Source organism: Dreissena polymorpha, chromosome 6 (assembly GCF_020536995.1).
Source record: "Dreissena polymorpha isolate Duluth1 chromosome 6, UMN_Dpol_1.0, whole genome shotgun sequence".
Classification (NCBI taxonomy): domain Eukaryota; kingdom Metazoa; phylum Mollusca; class Bivalvia; order Myida; family Dreissenidae; genus Dreissena; species Dreissena polymorpha.
Window position 1 is genome coordinate 70,268,618 of NC_068360.1, and position 17,012 is coordinate 70,285,629.

Here is a 17,012-nt window from a genome sequence, read left to right on the forward strand (position 1 = left end):
ACCCTGAGCAACGTCCGAATTGTTGTCCTAAAATCTATAGAGTCCAGGTAGTTTCGTCATTGAAATTACGTCACATGAGGTACGTCATAAATTGCGTAATCAATTGAATGAAAATACATGTACGGAAAGCTGGTTCTGCATCAATTTTAGTGAAGGACCAAAATAGAAGGAATTAGGATATGTGATATAAACGATTACACACGGCAGAGCTGGGCCGGACGTCTAAAATTGGCCCTAGCCGCATAATGGCCTTCGGGTCGAAGGCCCTCGTACCGTTATGTCGGCAGCGGGCCAATTATAGACGTCCAGCCCAGCTCTGCCGTTATTGTCTAAATATTTGATAGTGATTTTTTCAGTTGATTTGTCGTTATAATTTGATTATCTTTCCATTATGTTTTTACTAATTATTAGCATAACCACACGCTAAACACCTGTGCTTATATATATTAATTTTGGCTAGTGTAGTGCTTTTGTTAAAGATTGTATGTGTTTACATACAAGAGTCCTATACACCATTCAAATAGTGTTGGCATATTTGGTACATACATTTTTCGTTGAGTTTTAAAGGTTTAAATATCTATTTGTTATTTACCGAGGGAGATAATATCAGTTATCATAGCAACCATATCATGATAAAGGCGCTTGCCTATATGGCTACTCTGTCTTAAGCCCTAGATTCAAGGGAAGGAGATAACTTGTGAATGAGTATGCGCTGAGGTGTACAGCGGTTGTAGCACTTGCCTTAATATCAGCCAAAGTGGCTTCCTACACCTACATTACTACACACCAGGTGTGGAAACCTTCGCGTATGCACGGTACGACGTGCCGATATAGGCTGTCGTGGTGGTATTAATAATTGGAATGTATTGGCTTGGTTTTTAAATGAGTGTACTCATGTTGAACTTATTTTAACAAGAATGTGTGTGTTTATATCTGATTTTTTTCAGATACATGCAGATGATATAAACGCGCTGCCTGACGTCTTGGTGGAAGGAGTATCCTTGCTGCCGGAGTTACTCAAAGAATCAAAAGCTATGAATACAACAGAAGCATGCAAAAGTTTTTTTTAATGCTCTTGTGATTTGGTTTTGAGTAATAACTTTACCAGTGAGGATACTTTGCCCGCCAAGGCGTTTCATGTGACTTTATATATGACATTTTTAATTCAAACAGCTCAGTCACCAAGTCCTATTGTAAATGCCTTTATAGTATAAAGTGGTACATGTATCATGATTTGTTGGACTTACCCTCACCAACTGATTCTAATTTAGCTAAATGATTGTGTTAAAGGCTGCTAAGAGAAAAGTGAGAAAACCTTCGAAAATAAAAGAACCAATTTCTGTATCTGTACTTGAAACAGTTGTTCACTGTTTGTATAAATTAACTAATGCGTTTAATCAATGGACAATTTCTGCACTGTTTTTTTCCTATGCTGCATTTCAAATAAGTAATAAGCTTTTGAATTTAAGAAAATGTGATATAATTATGTACCCAACATATATCAGTATTTTTATTCAGTCATCCGAGACCGACAAGTATTAGGATGGAGCATGGGTGCCTATAGCTAGAACTGCACTGCGTTGTGCCCAGTAGTTAATCTTGAAATATATTTTGTGTTTGGCTGATATACAAAGTGATAAAACTTGTTTTGTCTTCTCTCAACTGACAACAACAAAAGACGCTTTCAATATAAGGCAATGTAACAAGCATTTACCATACAACAATTTATACATAAAACTTCTAATCGACGCAATCGAAACTTTTGTGAGTGATGCAAATGTTAAGGCTTACAATCACTGAGATCGGATGGAGCCACGGAGGTTGCTAACTTGGGAATTCCTGACCGTTTGTTTAAGCGTCACGGACGATGGTCCAGTGAGTTCGCGAAAATGGTTATAATAAGTATTCGGTGGAGGGTGTCTAAATCTTTTAATATTGTACTGTTTGACAAGTTTGTTGTGTTTTGTGGCCCGTTCTTCTTATTCAGCTGGTATGCGTGTCCCGTCGGCTAGTACCAAACAACTGAGTTTGTGTTTGTTTGCTAAATAGGAAAATGTGGGATGTAAGGAAGATATACGAACATTATTTTCCCATTAGCATGAATTTGCCGCTAAAGGCACTGTAGAAGCACGAGGATATTTGTTCATGGTTAAACAGTGCTCAGTGTTTGTCATTCAGCATTGGGAACTCGCAGGGTAAACATGTTTTATTAAATAATTTGTTAATATTTCATTTTAACAATGTTAATATATTTGTTGAACTAATTTATAATAGAATGTCTTTGTGTGATGGCTTAAGAATTAATGTGTTATCATAAACGCTATAATGTGATGCATGATCGGTGGTTTGATGAAAGGATTTTAAGTATAATAGTAAATGATCATGGTTGTAACCAAAACCGTGACTAATAATAACTAACATTTAAATTTAAATATAATGCTTATATGTTGACACTTACAATTTTGATGATAAATCGGACTCGCTCTGAACAAAAATGACACCATGCAATAATATTTATTTGCTAAATACATTTTCAATATTAATAAATATACATCGTTTTGATATCATTGCTATGTTTACGTCCGAGTATGTATTCCTAAGAAATGGGTACGATTAATTATTTTGAAATATCACGATTAGCTGTAATATGCTTAAGCAAAATAGACTGTTCTGTTCTGTCTGTTAAAACTGTTCAAAGAGTGTGTGAATTAATTTAAAACATATTATCATGGATTTTTTAAAATCTGTGATAAATACATCTATAACACACAAGTAGACGCTCTCTGTAAAACGCTTATACAGAGCCCTCACTTAAAGTTAGCCATTAATCTTTTAACTATCGATTTAAACCGGTTGATTATTTATATTTTAAAATGCGCATATTGGTTTAGAGGTTTATAGACAAAATTCGACTTTAGATTCAACTCAATACTTGAAGCAGATAAAACCAATACTTTCTGACAGCTAAATGTGATTTCGATAACTGCTCGCGTTGCGAGAGTTGCAAAGTGTACGATTAAGATTTTTTAATGATCACGACTATGATTGATGGCAGGAGGGTTGAGTTGAGGTTAATTGTTAACAGTCGTCATAGTTATTCATTGAAGCAGTAACTCCTTTTAGATTTGATTTGACAACGAACGAAAACTGCATAAAAGTAAACTTGACAATTATATAAGCCATAACATAGAAATAATAATACTTCCGGCATAAAGGAAGCAAGGCCTAACATGAAACAGCATTCTATCGCTCCTAGCAAGTGGATGCGTGAGCAACACATTCAAGAGATACGCATTTCATGCTATTTTTACATAAAACTAATCAAATGTTTCGCAACTGTTTTGATAAATATTTCTATAGCTATAATGTCTTTAAAAAATAATCAATAAGAAATACAAAATTTTAAAATGTGTGACGTCACACGTGGCCTGACCCAATCTCCGAGAGAAAGAGAATGAAAACCGAGAATCCAAGTACTAGCGGCTATATGTATTAAACTGCTAACTAAGAAAAGACGGTGGAATGTAGCGAACAGTCAATAAAATCAAGTATGCGCTGATATAAACACTGATATCGTATAGAGTATGATAATTTTAGAGTAAATTCATACAACAGTCGTGGCCTTGAAATAATCTTAACCGCAGTAGAGATAGAACCAGCCCTATGAAAGCGGTATCGACTGACAATCGATATTCATAGTTTGGATATAATATGGCATTGTTACTCATGATGTTTCGTTAAATTGCTCAATAATATAATTGCTTGAGGTTTACTATCTGTAAAATATATTGAGTAGTTAAAACTGCTGAATTAAAAATATTATTTGACATGAAGGAAATAATTTTTGGCTGGTTTTTATCAGCAGTATTTATTATGTTTGTCAAATGGGTAAACGCGACAGGTATGCAAATATTTTTTACTGCGTTTCATAATAAAAGTTAATTTCATATCAAATGAGGGAATTCCATGATAATGTGTTTTTATTGTAAGGTTTGTTTGAATATTTTAGCATATTTAATTACACACATTTTGTTCTTTCGCTTTCGATTTCAAAATGGCAATACGACTTAATAACTGTATCTAATGCAAGAAATCTAAATAATATATATTCTGTTTATGTCTTGTAATTAGGGAATTACAGTTTTTTCATCATGATTGAAGTTGTTTGGAAAAATGGCAATTTACAGCTTGATACCATAATACATAATAATAAGACAGTGGTTATATTAGACATCTGACTCTATATCATTGAGACATTGTATTTTCTTAAACAACGTGTTTACATTGGTCCGTATTTATTGAAACACGTGTATTTCCGTGTAAATCTGAACATTCAGTAATAAGTAAATAATAATGAAATACAAAATGAACGATACATATGCATGTTTACCGGGATTAAACTATAAGCGCGCATCGGTTTATTTCTAATATAGTGGTTTAAACGTTGTGCAATTTTAAACGCGTTGTCAAAATACTCCATATACACTTGCCGGGGACGCTTTATTGATTAACGGCTTAACATCAACTAGATTTTGGTTTACTTCTCTCACGTCATGTTGTTCATTCACATACTAGCATATGTCTTTTGAATTGACGACAATGTTATTATTTTTGAATTAGCCGACCCCTTACTTGAAATGTCAACATGGAGATCTATTTATTAAACTCATTTACATCGAAAGACAAAGAAAGGCTTATTGAAACGCTCTGGAGTCCAAAACCGGTACTTAATGTATTTTGAGGAGATTTAAAGAACGCTCCCGCAGAGGGGAGCGAACACGTTACCTCCCAGTCGCAGGGCGGATCTTGATTTGAACAACACACATTGGGGAAGAAATATGAAAGTTAAATAACATAAAAATCATTTAACCAAAACGCAAATGCTGTAATCAATATGTTTTTAAATGTATTCATGATATATTTAAACAGCAAGTCAATAACCTTTTCATAGCGACCAACAAATCCGTATTATATATATATATATATATATATATATATATATATATATATATATATATATATATATATATATATATATATATATATATATATATTGAAATTTTAAGCATGGTATATATGACATGATTTCGAAACGAAATTATCAAGCGTAAGCAATATGAATACAGAGAAAATATCAATCGTAAACAAAAACAATATCACATTTTGTTGAACTCGAACCAAATAACACATTTGCTTGAAAATGTGTTTGTTTCATTGTGTATTTGAACAATTATGAAAATTATATCAAATTCGGATTCAATAGTATCCATACAGTTTATATACAAATGAACCTTAGTTGAATTTTAGCAGATGTACACTCAATGCGTAGTTTATCAATAATTTTAATATTTATCTCTAACAATACATAGTAAACAAATCGCGCGAAATGTCTAGCATGCCCTGGTCCACTATAAAAACTGCTCAACATTGACAGTAGAAAATTATGCCGAAATAATATTACGCATAGCAATTGAAAGCAAAACATTTCTATTCAATCCAGAACTCCATCTATATTGTTATATCTGGGCCCGTGTTCACAAAACAGTTTTTGCAATCGAAAATCGACAATCGTCATTGAAAACGGCTTACCATTGTAGTTGATAGGCAAAAATGAAAATCGATGTCAGTCAAAATCGATTTTCGATTGCAAAATGCTTTGTGAATACGAGGCCTGAACTTTATATTTTAGTTGCGTGCAATCCACAAACTGCAAGAATCGACCAAGAAAATGTGCACTTAATCATGAATTATTTATGGGATGTCGAGGAAACACAAAAAATTGTATATTGTTACAAAGACCAGCAATTCATAGCACGGTGCGTAGCGCTACATCTAGTATCTTGCTCCAAAGAAGAAGCAAGCGCGAACATTTACAACATTTCGTCTGATGATATGACGTCGGTTACGATCATCATATTTTCTTACAAACAAACGCTGTCAGGCAATTATAGCTGCGTCAAGGAAAATGAACGAGATAGGAAAACTATCTGCTTAACTACAGGTATGACTGTACGAAAAGAAGTCGTAATGTTTAATTCTAAATCAGTTTTCTTTAGTGCTTGAGTGTTAGGGATTTTAACTATTTAGTTATTATTGTTTACATTGTCTTCTGTTCCAGGGGTTTTACAAAGCTTATTATTATTAGTAGTAGCATAAATGCACACACGTTGAATCTGCCTTGATATTAAGTTGCGCTGATGCTTTAGATAATTTATAAGTTTACTGATGGTATGGTCAATGTTTATACATACATGTTTGAAAGCTACAACCATCTATGATAAGCATTATTTAAAAAGATGTTTATTATTTTAATTTTCTTCAGAAACAACAACGTTGACATCAGCCGCTTCGTCAGGTAAACTATAGTCTTTATCTTCAACGCAAAAATTGTTATTTTAAACGTATGTAAAAATATCATTTATAATGTATTTTCAATAATCTAGGCAAAAAATAAGTATATACTTCTTTTGTCGCATAATATTACCTCACAATGTTCAAAACTATGAGAAATAAATAATATTGTTTTTCTTAACGTTTTCAAGACGTTTTAGTATACGAAAAAATATGATAATTTTTAGAAAACGCATACGTCAATATAAAAGGAGCATAAACTTTCAAAGTTTACTGATGGTATGGTCAATGTTTGTAAATACATATTTGAAAGCTACAACCATCTATGATAAGCATTATTTTAAAAGATGTTTATTATTCTAATTTTCTTCAGAAACAACAACATTGACATCAGCCCCTTCGTCAGGTAAACTATAGTCTTTATCTTCAATGCAACAATTGTTATTTGAAACTTAATATGTACAAATACCTTTTATAATGTGTGTTCAATAATCTAGGTAATAAATAAGTATATACTACTTTTGTCGCATAATATTATCTCACAATGTTTAAAGCCGTGAGAGATAAATACAATGTTTTCAAGACGTTTTAGTATAAAATGTGATATATATTTTAGAAACACAAACGTCAATATTAAAGGAGCATAACGCAGCTCATCGCCTTCCAATAATACTGAAAAAGTATTATTATTATTAAACCACTTACCAAAAATTGCGATGCTTTTTATTAACACCTGCATGCATATTGTGCATAATTTGTTTAAAATTGCTCTAGTGGGCCGATCTAAGAACAATTGGCATGATTAAAATAAGTGCACACACTTTAAGTATTATTTTCAAAACGGATTATGGAAGAATGTCAGATCGTTGGTTTTTCGACGTAACTTACTAAAAACACTTTAAATCCAGCTTGATTGCGAAAATTTATGAATTTGGAACATTGACTACCTATGTTATACATGAAAATAATACATGCTTGATATAAGTTAGTACATAAAAAGTAATGGCACACACTAAGCTGATTCGAAGTAACCGTTCACCCACGATTTACAATATACTTTCGTCGTAAAGCGTGAGAAAGTCATTCACATTCCAACAAGCAGAGTAATTATTATCCTTATAAAAACACGCTTTTCGATCAAAATACTTTAATATTTGCGGCTTGTCTATCAAAGATTTTGTTTTTGAATTAAAGGTGTGTATTTCAATTGCAAATCATAGCATAGTTTTGGTGCCTGAATTCCAAATACAATACTTTCAATACTGCATACAGTCGAAGTCAGTATTTTTGTACTTTTCACAACTTTGTCCGACCAATCAGTTAACATGTTGTGTTATTTTACCTCTCGAGATCATTTGTTAATATAACGGAATACATGTGCACTATCCCATAACAATTTTACCCGCTGCTGCTCTATCATCCTCTCGTGATGATAAAAATAGATCAATCGAAAACCAGAACTAAACAAATGAGAACTAAAACTTTACCAGAAGCGTCCGAGGATTATAATTTTGATCGGATTTTGTTAATATCCAGTACAAAGTTTGTGCATTCCATTTTTCCATCAACAAAACTGTACATTTTCGTTACATGTAGCCATCGCTTACCAAAAACCCTTTTTTTTAATTCGCCAATTCAGTTCAGAAAATAGATTTTTAATGAAAATTTGTTCTCGTTTGCGTGTCAAACGCAAATAAAGTCAAAAATGCTCTCAAAACATGTTAAATACCGATGGTAAAAACTGTTTCTATTGTTATTTACGACAACCACGTCGGTGTTTTACAACATATTGAAAATACCATGTCACGATACATATGTAGTTCATATGGGTCATACTCTATAAACGTATGAAACACATGTTTGGTAATTTGGTGAAAATATAAAAATACACATCGACCAAATTTTAAATTAATATTTTCTCATTTAAGTTAACGCGGTTTAGTAACTTATAACCTACAGCCATCAATGTACACATTCTATCTCTAAATATTGCTCTAGACGTTCAATGGCTATACCCATACTATACATAGATAACATCACTGCGTTATAATGTAAGTAAGACCCGTGTGTACGTTATTGTGCCGGCATTGAGTACGTAAGGCTGATTAACAACTAGTAATTATCTTATGTTTTGTGATCACAAGTTACTGTGAATTTGTTTGTGATAACAAAACAAATATTGACTTCCGTAAGAGTGGAAATGACTTTTTACGTCATCAACAAACACTATCTATCAAACTTAAATTCTGCGCAGAACGAGGTGAAATTTAATTACCGGTAAATGCTAAAAGCAATTAATAAAGTGAGTATTTGTGCTGTTTTTGTTGTTCTTGTTGTTCCTTTATTATATTTATTTTAAGCTGTATAACAAAAGGTAATAACACATATATTTCATCGCTATTTGGGGACAGCCTGAAACATTATTTTCCGTTGGTATCAATAGCGATACTTTAAATCGTTACAGCGCGTGTTGTAAGGGATTTGAAGGTTTATTAAAGTGTTAACGACCTTTGGTTAAAATATCATTTAACAAATGTTGGGTGCAACTCATCGTACATTTTGCATGCAATTCACATAAAACGTTTACATACGAATTATCTTCGCGCGAATATTGTCAAGGTATGAGGATTGTGTCATTCTTTAATGAAATAGTGATCTGAGATTAAATATTCAATCGCAAATTCTTACTGTACCCTTTCGACAACAATGCACCAGAGGCATGCGATACAATGTCTGTTCAAGTTTCATTATAACCAATATGTAAACAGTGCATACACAATTTACACACACGTTATTGCTGCCGAGATCAACAGTTCATACACCTTTTACAATTAAGTTACAGCTGTCTATATTAATACGCACTTTTCACACTTTTTTAATCAAGTTATTGCTGTCCAGATCAAATGTTCATACATACTTTACGCACAAGTTATTGCAGGCCAGATCAAGAGTTCATTCATTAAAATACAATAGTTAAATGTTAATGCTGGCTAAATCAAAATTTGAATTTATTTACAAGTTATTGCTCTCCAGATAAAATGTCCATTAATACTTTACGTTCAAGTTATTAATACCCAGATACAAAACTTATATATATTTTCCTTATGTAGGTCTGAACGCCGGACAAAAAGCCGCCATCGCTGTACCAATCGTTGTGATTGCGCTTGTGGTTGTTGTATTATTAATATGTTTAAAAAGGTAAATTTATTTCGAAATCATCCCCAGTTTTTGAATAGTTTGGAATAAACATGTGGTGCACTTATATGCTGCGTATTAACTCTTTTTAGTGTTCATATATGACAATTGCAGCACCATATTTATTTCATTTTAAATACATGTCACATGGAAAATAACATCAACATGGTTGATGCAATTCAATAAAAATTTCAATAAATAAAGAAGGTTTCCCTCTCAAACATTAGCGTAAAAAATGTTTTTATGTTTTATATTTTATTTTTATACTTGCTTTATGTTCCCCCAAAATACAAGTTGTATCAATCGGTTAAATACAACTGCACAGTAATAATTCCCGTATTGTGCTACTCGCTAGTTTTCCTATTCCTTATTACCATACTAGCCGGACTAATTTTAATGAAGTCACTTTGAATTCAGAAATTTATTAGAGCATTCTTGGTTAATTATGAACGCTTTAACTCATTTTTTTAACTTTAATGATTCAAGGTTTTATATAATAAAAGGAATATTACGCAAGTCAATTGTTACAAGTGTTTGTATCAGTCTCGTGGCTTGCGCTATATGGTATCACACTCGAGGCTCCGCCTCTCGTGAGATACGTCATCGTCCAAGCAACTCGACTGATACAAACACATGGAACAATTAACTAGTGTAATATTCCGTATAAATTAACATTTAAACTATTCTATTTAACAGTACATGTGCATAAATATCAAACACCCCGTCATATAATCGACTTGTTCACCTGTTAATTTTGTTTTCATTTCAGAAAAGGGTACATATGTTAACCAGGCAACGCTAACCAAATAATAACATGAAGGAATTTATTAGTGCAAAACCACTTTGCAGAATGAAACGTTTGACAAGCGTTCATCTTCGTTCATGCATACAATAATACAAAAAATAAACGTTATTTTTTCTTAGTTTTGTTTTGGGTTATTTGTAAAAACACCACGAGACTACTTTTGCCGTACGAAACTTGTCACAACCCAGTTAACAATATTATATGTATTACAAGCTCATTCAGCAATTTTTATTCAAACTCATTTCCGAAACCACAAAGCCGGGAGTTGCTAAGAATTTTAGAATTGTTAGAATTCTTATTGTTGCTTGGAATTGCATTTATAAAAACTAAACTTTAAACTACCAACCTTTTACAAACACATCATCTGAGCAAACAATTTCTCCCAGGTTTAATATTGCCTGTTTGTGAATTTGCACCTATATACTGATGTTGACAATAATGTGCAAATTACTGAGACATAAGACTGTTTGCTGACGATGCAATGCTGAGGACTGTCCATAAGTGATTTCCAGAATACGTCGATATTAAAGGAACTGTACGCAAAGCATAATCTTGCGTAAAGGATTTTACCAGCTCTTGTACCAATATTTTATAATTCAGACTTGTTGTTTAAATTGTTGCTAAGAGAAGTTTTCACAGAGACAACGAGAGAAATTGTTGCCATTCCGGCGAAATGCAATTCAATTCGCTTGTAGCTGTTGGAAGACATAAAAAACGATATATTGCAGTTCTTATCTGAATGAGTGATACTTATTCGACGTTTATGAAGAAGGCTATGTGGTTTTGTGGGTGATGTGGAATGAAATGTGAGAACTGTTCTATAGAACGTGTGTGTGCAATTGAAACAAGAGTTTTAGTCTGTATTTCAGCCTTGTTGTTAAAAGTATTTTGATTGACATTTAATACCATTTGATGGAGAAGTAATATTACAAAATTTAGTGGCAACGGTATATATTATGGCTGCATCTGTTTTTAGCAGCTTCAGCGTTTTGTTCGTTAGAGCAGATACCCCAGGATGGGTCTCAATTGTCATGAAGAAGTCGGATAAGATGAAATAACAAGCTTGAGACCTAAACAGTTCCCTTCTCAGAGACCCCAACATACCGATACGTTGTCAGGATTCTTTTATAGCTGCAGTCATATTTGCAGCCACGGTATGTCGTTAGAATAAATTATTAAAGCCAACGAGTGGTTGTTGTTTAATTTAACTTTTACCACAGCATTTATCCTTAATACGTGTGTATGCAAACTAATTAAACTTGCAAATTAACGTGTATCACAAATTCATTTTCATTTATGCTCCATCGTGTAAACATGTGCCAAAATGACATTTTTCAACACTTTGGAGTTGAAGGGTAAATGAAGTATTAAAATCGGCTCATACAAGCAAATTTTGTTGGCATTTTTGTGAAGTCACATAATAAAAAAAAACTTATGCTTGGTGTGATAATTATTTGCGGCAAATCGAGAAAATATCACGCGCTGTATTTGAATTTTTGTTTTGTAAAGACGACAGAATTACATATTGATGTATCATATTGACCATTCAATTAGTTATCTACGTTGTTTTATTCATAATTTTGTTATATAAGAAATACGTTAGTGATGTTCAGTAACAAAGGAACACAAAAAGTATTGGAGATAAGGTTCAAACGGCAATACTTTAATTGAGTACTTTATATTCAATCTGATCTAATGAAATCCAATTCCTTTCAAAAAATGTAAACACAACACATCGTCATCTTTATTCATGTTCCAAAACGTTCAAGATGAGCTCAACTATTCTACGTCTGATCCTGGGATATGGCGTCCTGGGGGCCGTTTCGGGTACAATGCGTAACTTTACGGACGAAAATGTACGTACGTATAAAGTTACGTACGCTTTTCTGAATGCGTAAGTGCGTTTCTATAAACCGAACGTAGCGTTAAACTTAATTGCTATGTTTGAATAATCCCTAAACAGAAGTCTGGTGATTGCGCGGACCTTATAGAGAACACTTGAAGAAATTCATAAAGTAGATTAAATTTGCTTTCTCTAACAAACTTTCGGTAGACTAAATATTTATTCATTTATCCTTAAGAAGTACCTTATAAAGAGCAAAGTTCTTTCCCTTGTTTTGAAATTGCGATGAAAAAAGGGGTCAACTGTACAAAAAATTCAATCTCTTGATTCGTTTAAAATTAAGTGTGGCCATTCTTTGTTGTGCTGGATATGCTCTTTGTTAAAATAGAAGAGATGATTCTTACTGAAGCAAATCTTTAACGAAGGTTAGTCAAATATATTTCAAACTGGAGCAAACTGGAAAAAAATGGATGGAATACTGAGAAGACAGGCATATGTATTGTAGCTTACACATCTGAATTGACAGAAACATAATCAAGGAGTTTCCTGACAGGAATTCAATTTACTGGAAGGGTATCTTTGATTATGTTTAGTGCGTCACTGAATTACAAATGAAATATCCTATAATGAGAAGAACATCAGCAATGACCTCTGTAAAGAAGGTAGTATTTTTTTAAATTTCATTTACTGATCAATGATAATGTACAGTAGTACAGTATGGTTTTAGAAGAATTAACAAACTCTGTAGCTTGTATTCACTTGTCGCACTTCAAGATAATTTTATAACAATCAACATCATGTTTTTACCATGTTTATATTTATTCTTGTGTGCAAAATATTTAAAAACAACAACAACAATTTTTTACTCATAAATTCATTTAAAATGAGAATCTTTTTTCTGTGATAAATTAACATTGTCCATGAATGCTTCTATTAATTTGAGACAATAGGCATTTGCAATTATCATAAAGTATGCTTCTTCACATATATAATTATATTTTTTTGTTCAATATTTAAAAAAAATGCATGGATTGGTAAAATATATGTCAGGGTATGTACCTGTTGTGATTAGTTCTAAATACAAAATTTGAGAAATTGGGATCCATCCTGGGTCATTGGTATGGGGTAATTGGTATGACAAGCGGGCACTTGTGTAAACCTGAATCACTTTACATGCTTTACCAAAACAATGACTGAAATATTTGTGAAAAAGTTCAGTCACTCATAATATACTTAAACATTATGCCATTCACTAATGGAAACTAATGCATCAATTTAAATTCATGGAAAAGTTTTACACATCTGGCTTAATGTACATATGAACAAAACACAGGGAGAAAGCAAACCATTTTTAAATGTTCCTATTTTTATGAAGTTAAATTTTACTGATTGAATCATGTCAGGATGACACAATTTATTCTTGCATGTTCCTAATAATTATGCTATTACAAAATATGTGTCCATATACTTGATATTAAATTTCTATTACATTTTAAAAAAATCAGTAAAAATTGTGCTATTCAACTGTTTTTTTCATGTGTTTGGGAAAGATACATAATTATGAGAATATGTTAAATCTGTTGTTTTTTCAGTTCAAATCTTTAATATTTTTTTCAATCGATTTTTGAACACATACACTGATACCATACATGTCCGCAAAAAGCTGTATTTAGTGCAAAACAAATAACTTCTTTGAATTTATATTATCTTATAAGTTATGTTTTTGACAAATAACTTAATGTGAATATTATGCATAACTATGGTGTAAAAAGTGAAGAAACAAAAATGGTATTATTTAAATTATTTGATTGCAATGGTAGTAAATGCTCTACACAACACAAACATTGTCTATTTTATGTTTCTTATTTATTTGTACAAGTTAATGGATTTAAAACATTAAAAAAATACATTTACTTATAATAATAAAGACAGTATACCTTATTCTAATATTTCCCAACAAAAAATGGTATAAAATAACTGAATGTAAAAAAAGAGAACATTCGCAGCATTGTTTTTCACAAATAAGATAAAATAAAGTGGGTTTTGCAATGTTTACAGCATTATTATAGAACTTTAAATGGTATAAATGAACATTACAGTATGTACAAAAACACAGTATAGAGTTTAAAGAAATGTGTTCAAAGATATTGGAAAAACAATTGATTGTTGATAGTTTTCTGTCAATCTGTGTGACCACCTATAAAGAGAAAAAAGGTTCTAAATAACTTTTTATGACATAACAATGTTATTTGAACATATCAATCAAACTGCAGTTAATGTGTCCATATGGTTTATAGGAAACTAAAAAAATAATCTTAAAATTAGCAATTAAATATTTCAGACAGTAAAGATTAACAATGACCTTAGTTAAAATTTGACACTTCTTCTTCATGGCAACTTCATTTATAATAATAAAATTAAAGATTTTGAATGTTGCTGATACCATATATAAAACAAAATGAAATGAGTTTGTATTGTCTCCATGGTTTGTGTTCTACAATTTCTTTGTAAAAAACCTAAAAACTCAGAATAAATGATTGTAAAGCATACAGCAACAACAAAGTTTTGCCATCAATATGATATTAACATGATTTTTTACCGATGAAATCTGATAATAAATAAGAGCACCGCATATCTGGTGCCACGCTGGGCTGTGAACGCTTGTCAGAATTTTATATTTGTGTAGAGGTCACAGTGACATTGACCTATAACCTAGCGACCCAAAATGGGTGTGGCGTTTAGAACTCATCAAAGTGCATCAACATATGAAGTTTCAAAGTTGAATGTGGAAGCATTTTGATTTTAGAGCCAAATGGTAAGGTTTTAGCACATTGCCTACAGCGGACGGGCGGACGTTGGACAACTAGCTGGCTTTGTTAATAGCTCGGGTTTTCTCTCTCCGAACACAGCCTCGCTAAAAATACAACTTTGAGCATCTTACAACTGTAACTTACCAAAAACAAATCTCATTGGTTTAAAAGTCATAGTGTTTTGGCAGTTTTTGTATAAAATGACATATTTGGTACATTTCAATACATATTTTCAGTAAATTTACTTCAACAGTGAAAACTTTTCAAACCTTCTTTAAAATTGGCCATTATTAATATTAAGATAACTTAAGTTCTAGTTGTTACAATAACCATTGCGCAAAGTTAGCCAAGTGTGTGAGCCTTGACCTTTACTTCTAGTTAATAATTGCAGCGCTTAAACAACTGAAGCTTGATTGGTCATTGTTGGCCCCGTACTACTTAAAAGTACCCGGGGTACTCTTAAGTACACTTCAATGTACCCTGGGTACAGAGTTTTATTTCTGCCTTAAATCTGATGTCATCAAACGCACTTCCGAATACGAAACAAAATCTTCTTTGAACAAAACCTAACTCAATATGCTTTTTTGAGTACGAGTTTCGATAATATCATCGCGGAGGCCATTTAACAGAATGTAAACAGAAACATTATTAATTTGAAAATAGAGCCAACAACAGCAGATTTAGCCTTAGTATTCATGGGTATGTTTAAGTATATTTTCTGTACCCAGGGTATATTGTAGCATACATAAGAGTACCCAGGGAACTTTCAAGTAGTACCAGAGCTGACAAAGACCAATCTAACTTAACTGAGCTAACATGTCGACAGGTTGTATCTCACAGTCTCTAAAGTATATTTTATTTTACACAGTTTTGGCAAAATGATATATGCATGATAGTATTTCCAACGAAATGGATCTTGATGCAGAACTTCTGCTTAAACTGTTAATGTGCCAATTCAACAATAAAGTGACAACCGTATACACATTGATAAAAGGCGCTGTTGACATATCAATTAAAATTGTATACAGTAATCTACGTTTTTGTAAATATTTGCATTTATATTATACTGCTGTGTCAATAAATGACAATTATTCAGTAATCTGTGCTAAAATTAATTGAATTAATATTAGCACAGACTACTGTATAACTGTCAGTCATTGACACAGCAGTATAATATAAATGCAACTATTTACAAAAACGTAGATTATACAATTCTAATACATAATTCTTACAGAAAAAGTATACACTTACCCATGTTTACAATGAATCAATTCTATCACTCAGCAAACGTCATATTCGTTGAGTTCAACTTGGCGTCTTGTGATGGATAAAGCCTTGTTCAAAACGAAAGTTGAATAAATTGTCAAAAGGTAAATCGAACAAATCATAACAACAATCGATTCGAACATGTAAAATTTCCTCTTTTAGCAAAACTCCAATCCACAATCGTACACAATAGATCCTGCACAATCAACGCAGGATTTCCGTAACAGTATCTTCCCATGCCCTACCAAGATCTTAATATAGATAAAGGTTTAATATAACTAAAATGATGTTGCGCTCGTAGATTTCGTAGTCTACGTTCGGTTCTCCGAAATATCGGTGCATACGCCGCCATATTTACGATAAATTACTGAGTTACGTGAGCCTTTGAGCACACGTAACTTTTCGTGCAAAAATACGGTAAACGTAACTTAACGAAGTTTATAGAAACGCTACTAACTGAACGTTTTGCACTTGCGCATGATTTTTGAACGTACGTAGTTTTAAGAAACGGTCCCCTGGTATGCGGGTCGAACGTAAGGTCGGACAGACGTATATACATGTAGATATGTCTGTCCTGCTTAGCTCAAGCCAATCGCCGGAACAATATCTGGTCAAGTAGCATTACTAAAGCGGAATGCGAGATCCGTTAAAATTTACGAAGTCCTACATACAGCGTCACGTGAAACCCTAATAATTACTATTTCTGACTCTTCTGCAGAGAACTTGAAGTACTTGTACTGCC

The 17,012-nt window shown here is 32.5% G+C and overlaps 1 protein-coding gene across 3 annotated transcripts; it reads left to right on the forward strand.

The window, feature by feature from the left end:
• Window positions 1-1,775: 1,775 nt before the first annotated feature.
• On the forward strand, window positions 1,776-10,459 carry LOC127833284 (uncharacterized). 3 transcript variants are annotated; one of them, XM_052358458.1, is made up of 6 exons: window positions 1,776-2,195; window positions 5,690-6,001; window positions 6,323-6,355; window positions 6,725-6,757; window positions 9,462-9,549; window positions 10,316-10,459. In XM_052358458.1, the coding sequence occupies exons 2-6, from the start codon at window positions 5,743-5,745 to the stop codon at window positions 10,332-10,334; spliced, it is 432 nt and encodes a 143-aa protein (XP_052214418.1). In that variant the 5' UTR covers window positions 1,776-2,195; window positions 5,690-5,742; the 3' UTR covers window positions 10,335-10,459. The 3 variants fall into 3 exon arrangements, with proteins under 3 accessions (XP_052214418.1, XP_052214415.1, XP_052214417.1); XM_052358455.1 differs by lacking the exon at window positions 1,776-2,195 and adding an exon at window positions 3,646-3,901; XM_052358457.1 differs by lacking the exons at window positions 1,776-2,195; window positions 6,725-6,757 and adding an exon at window positions 3,646-3,901.
• Window positions 10,460-17,012: the final 6,553 nt, after the last annotated feature.

Bases quoted from the DNA above. Each gene is read 5' to 3' on its own strand.
- LOC127833284 (XM_052358455.1), top strand. From the start codon at position 3,829: ATGAAGGAAATAATTTTTGGCTGGTTTTTATCAGCAGTATTTATTATG. The intron at 3,902-5,689 runs GTATGCAAATAT...TTTATATTTTAG, and splicing joins CAAATGGGTAAACGCGACAG to TTGCGTGCAATCCACAAACT. The intron at 6,002-6,322 runs GTATGACTGTAC...AATTTTCTTCAG, and splicing joins AACTATCTGCTTAACTACAG to AAACAACAACGTTGACATCA.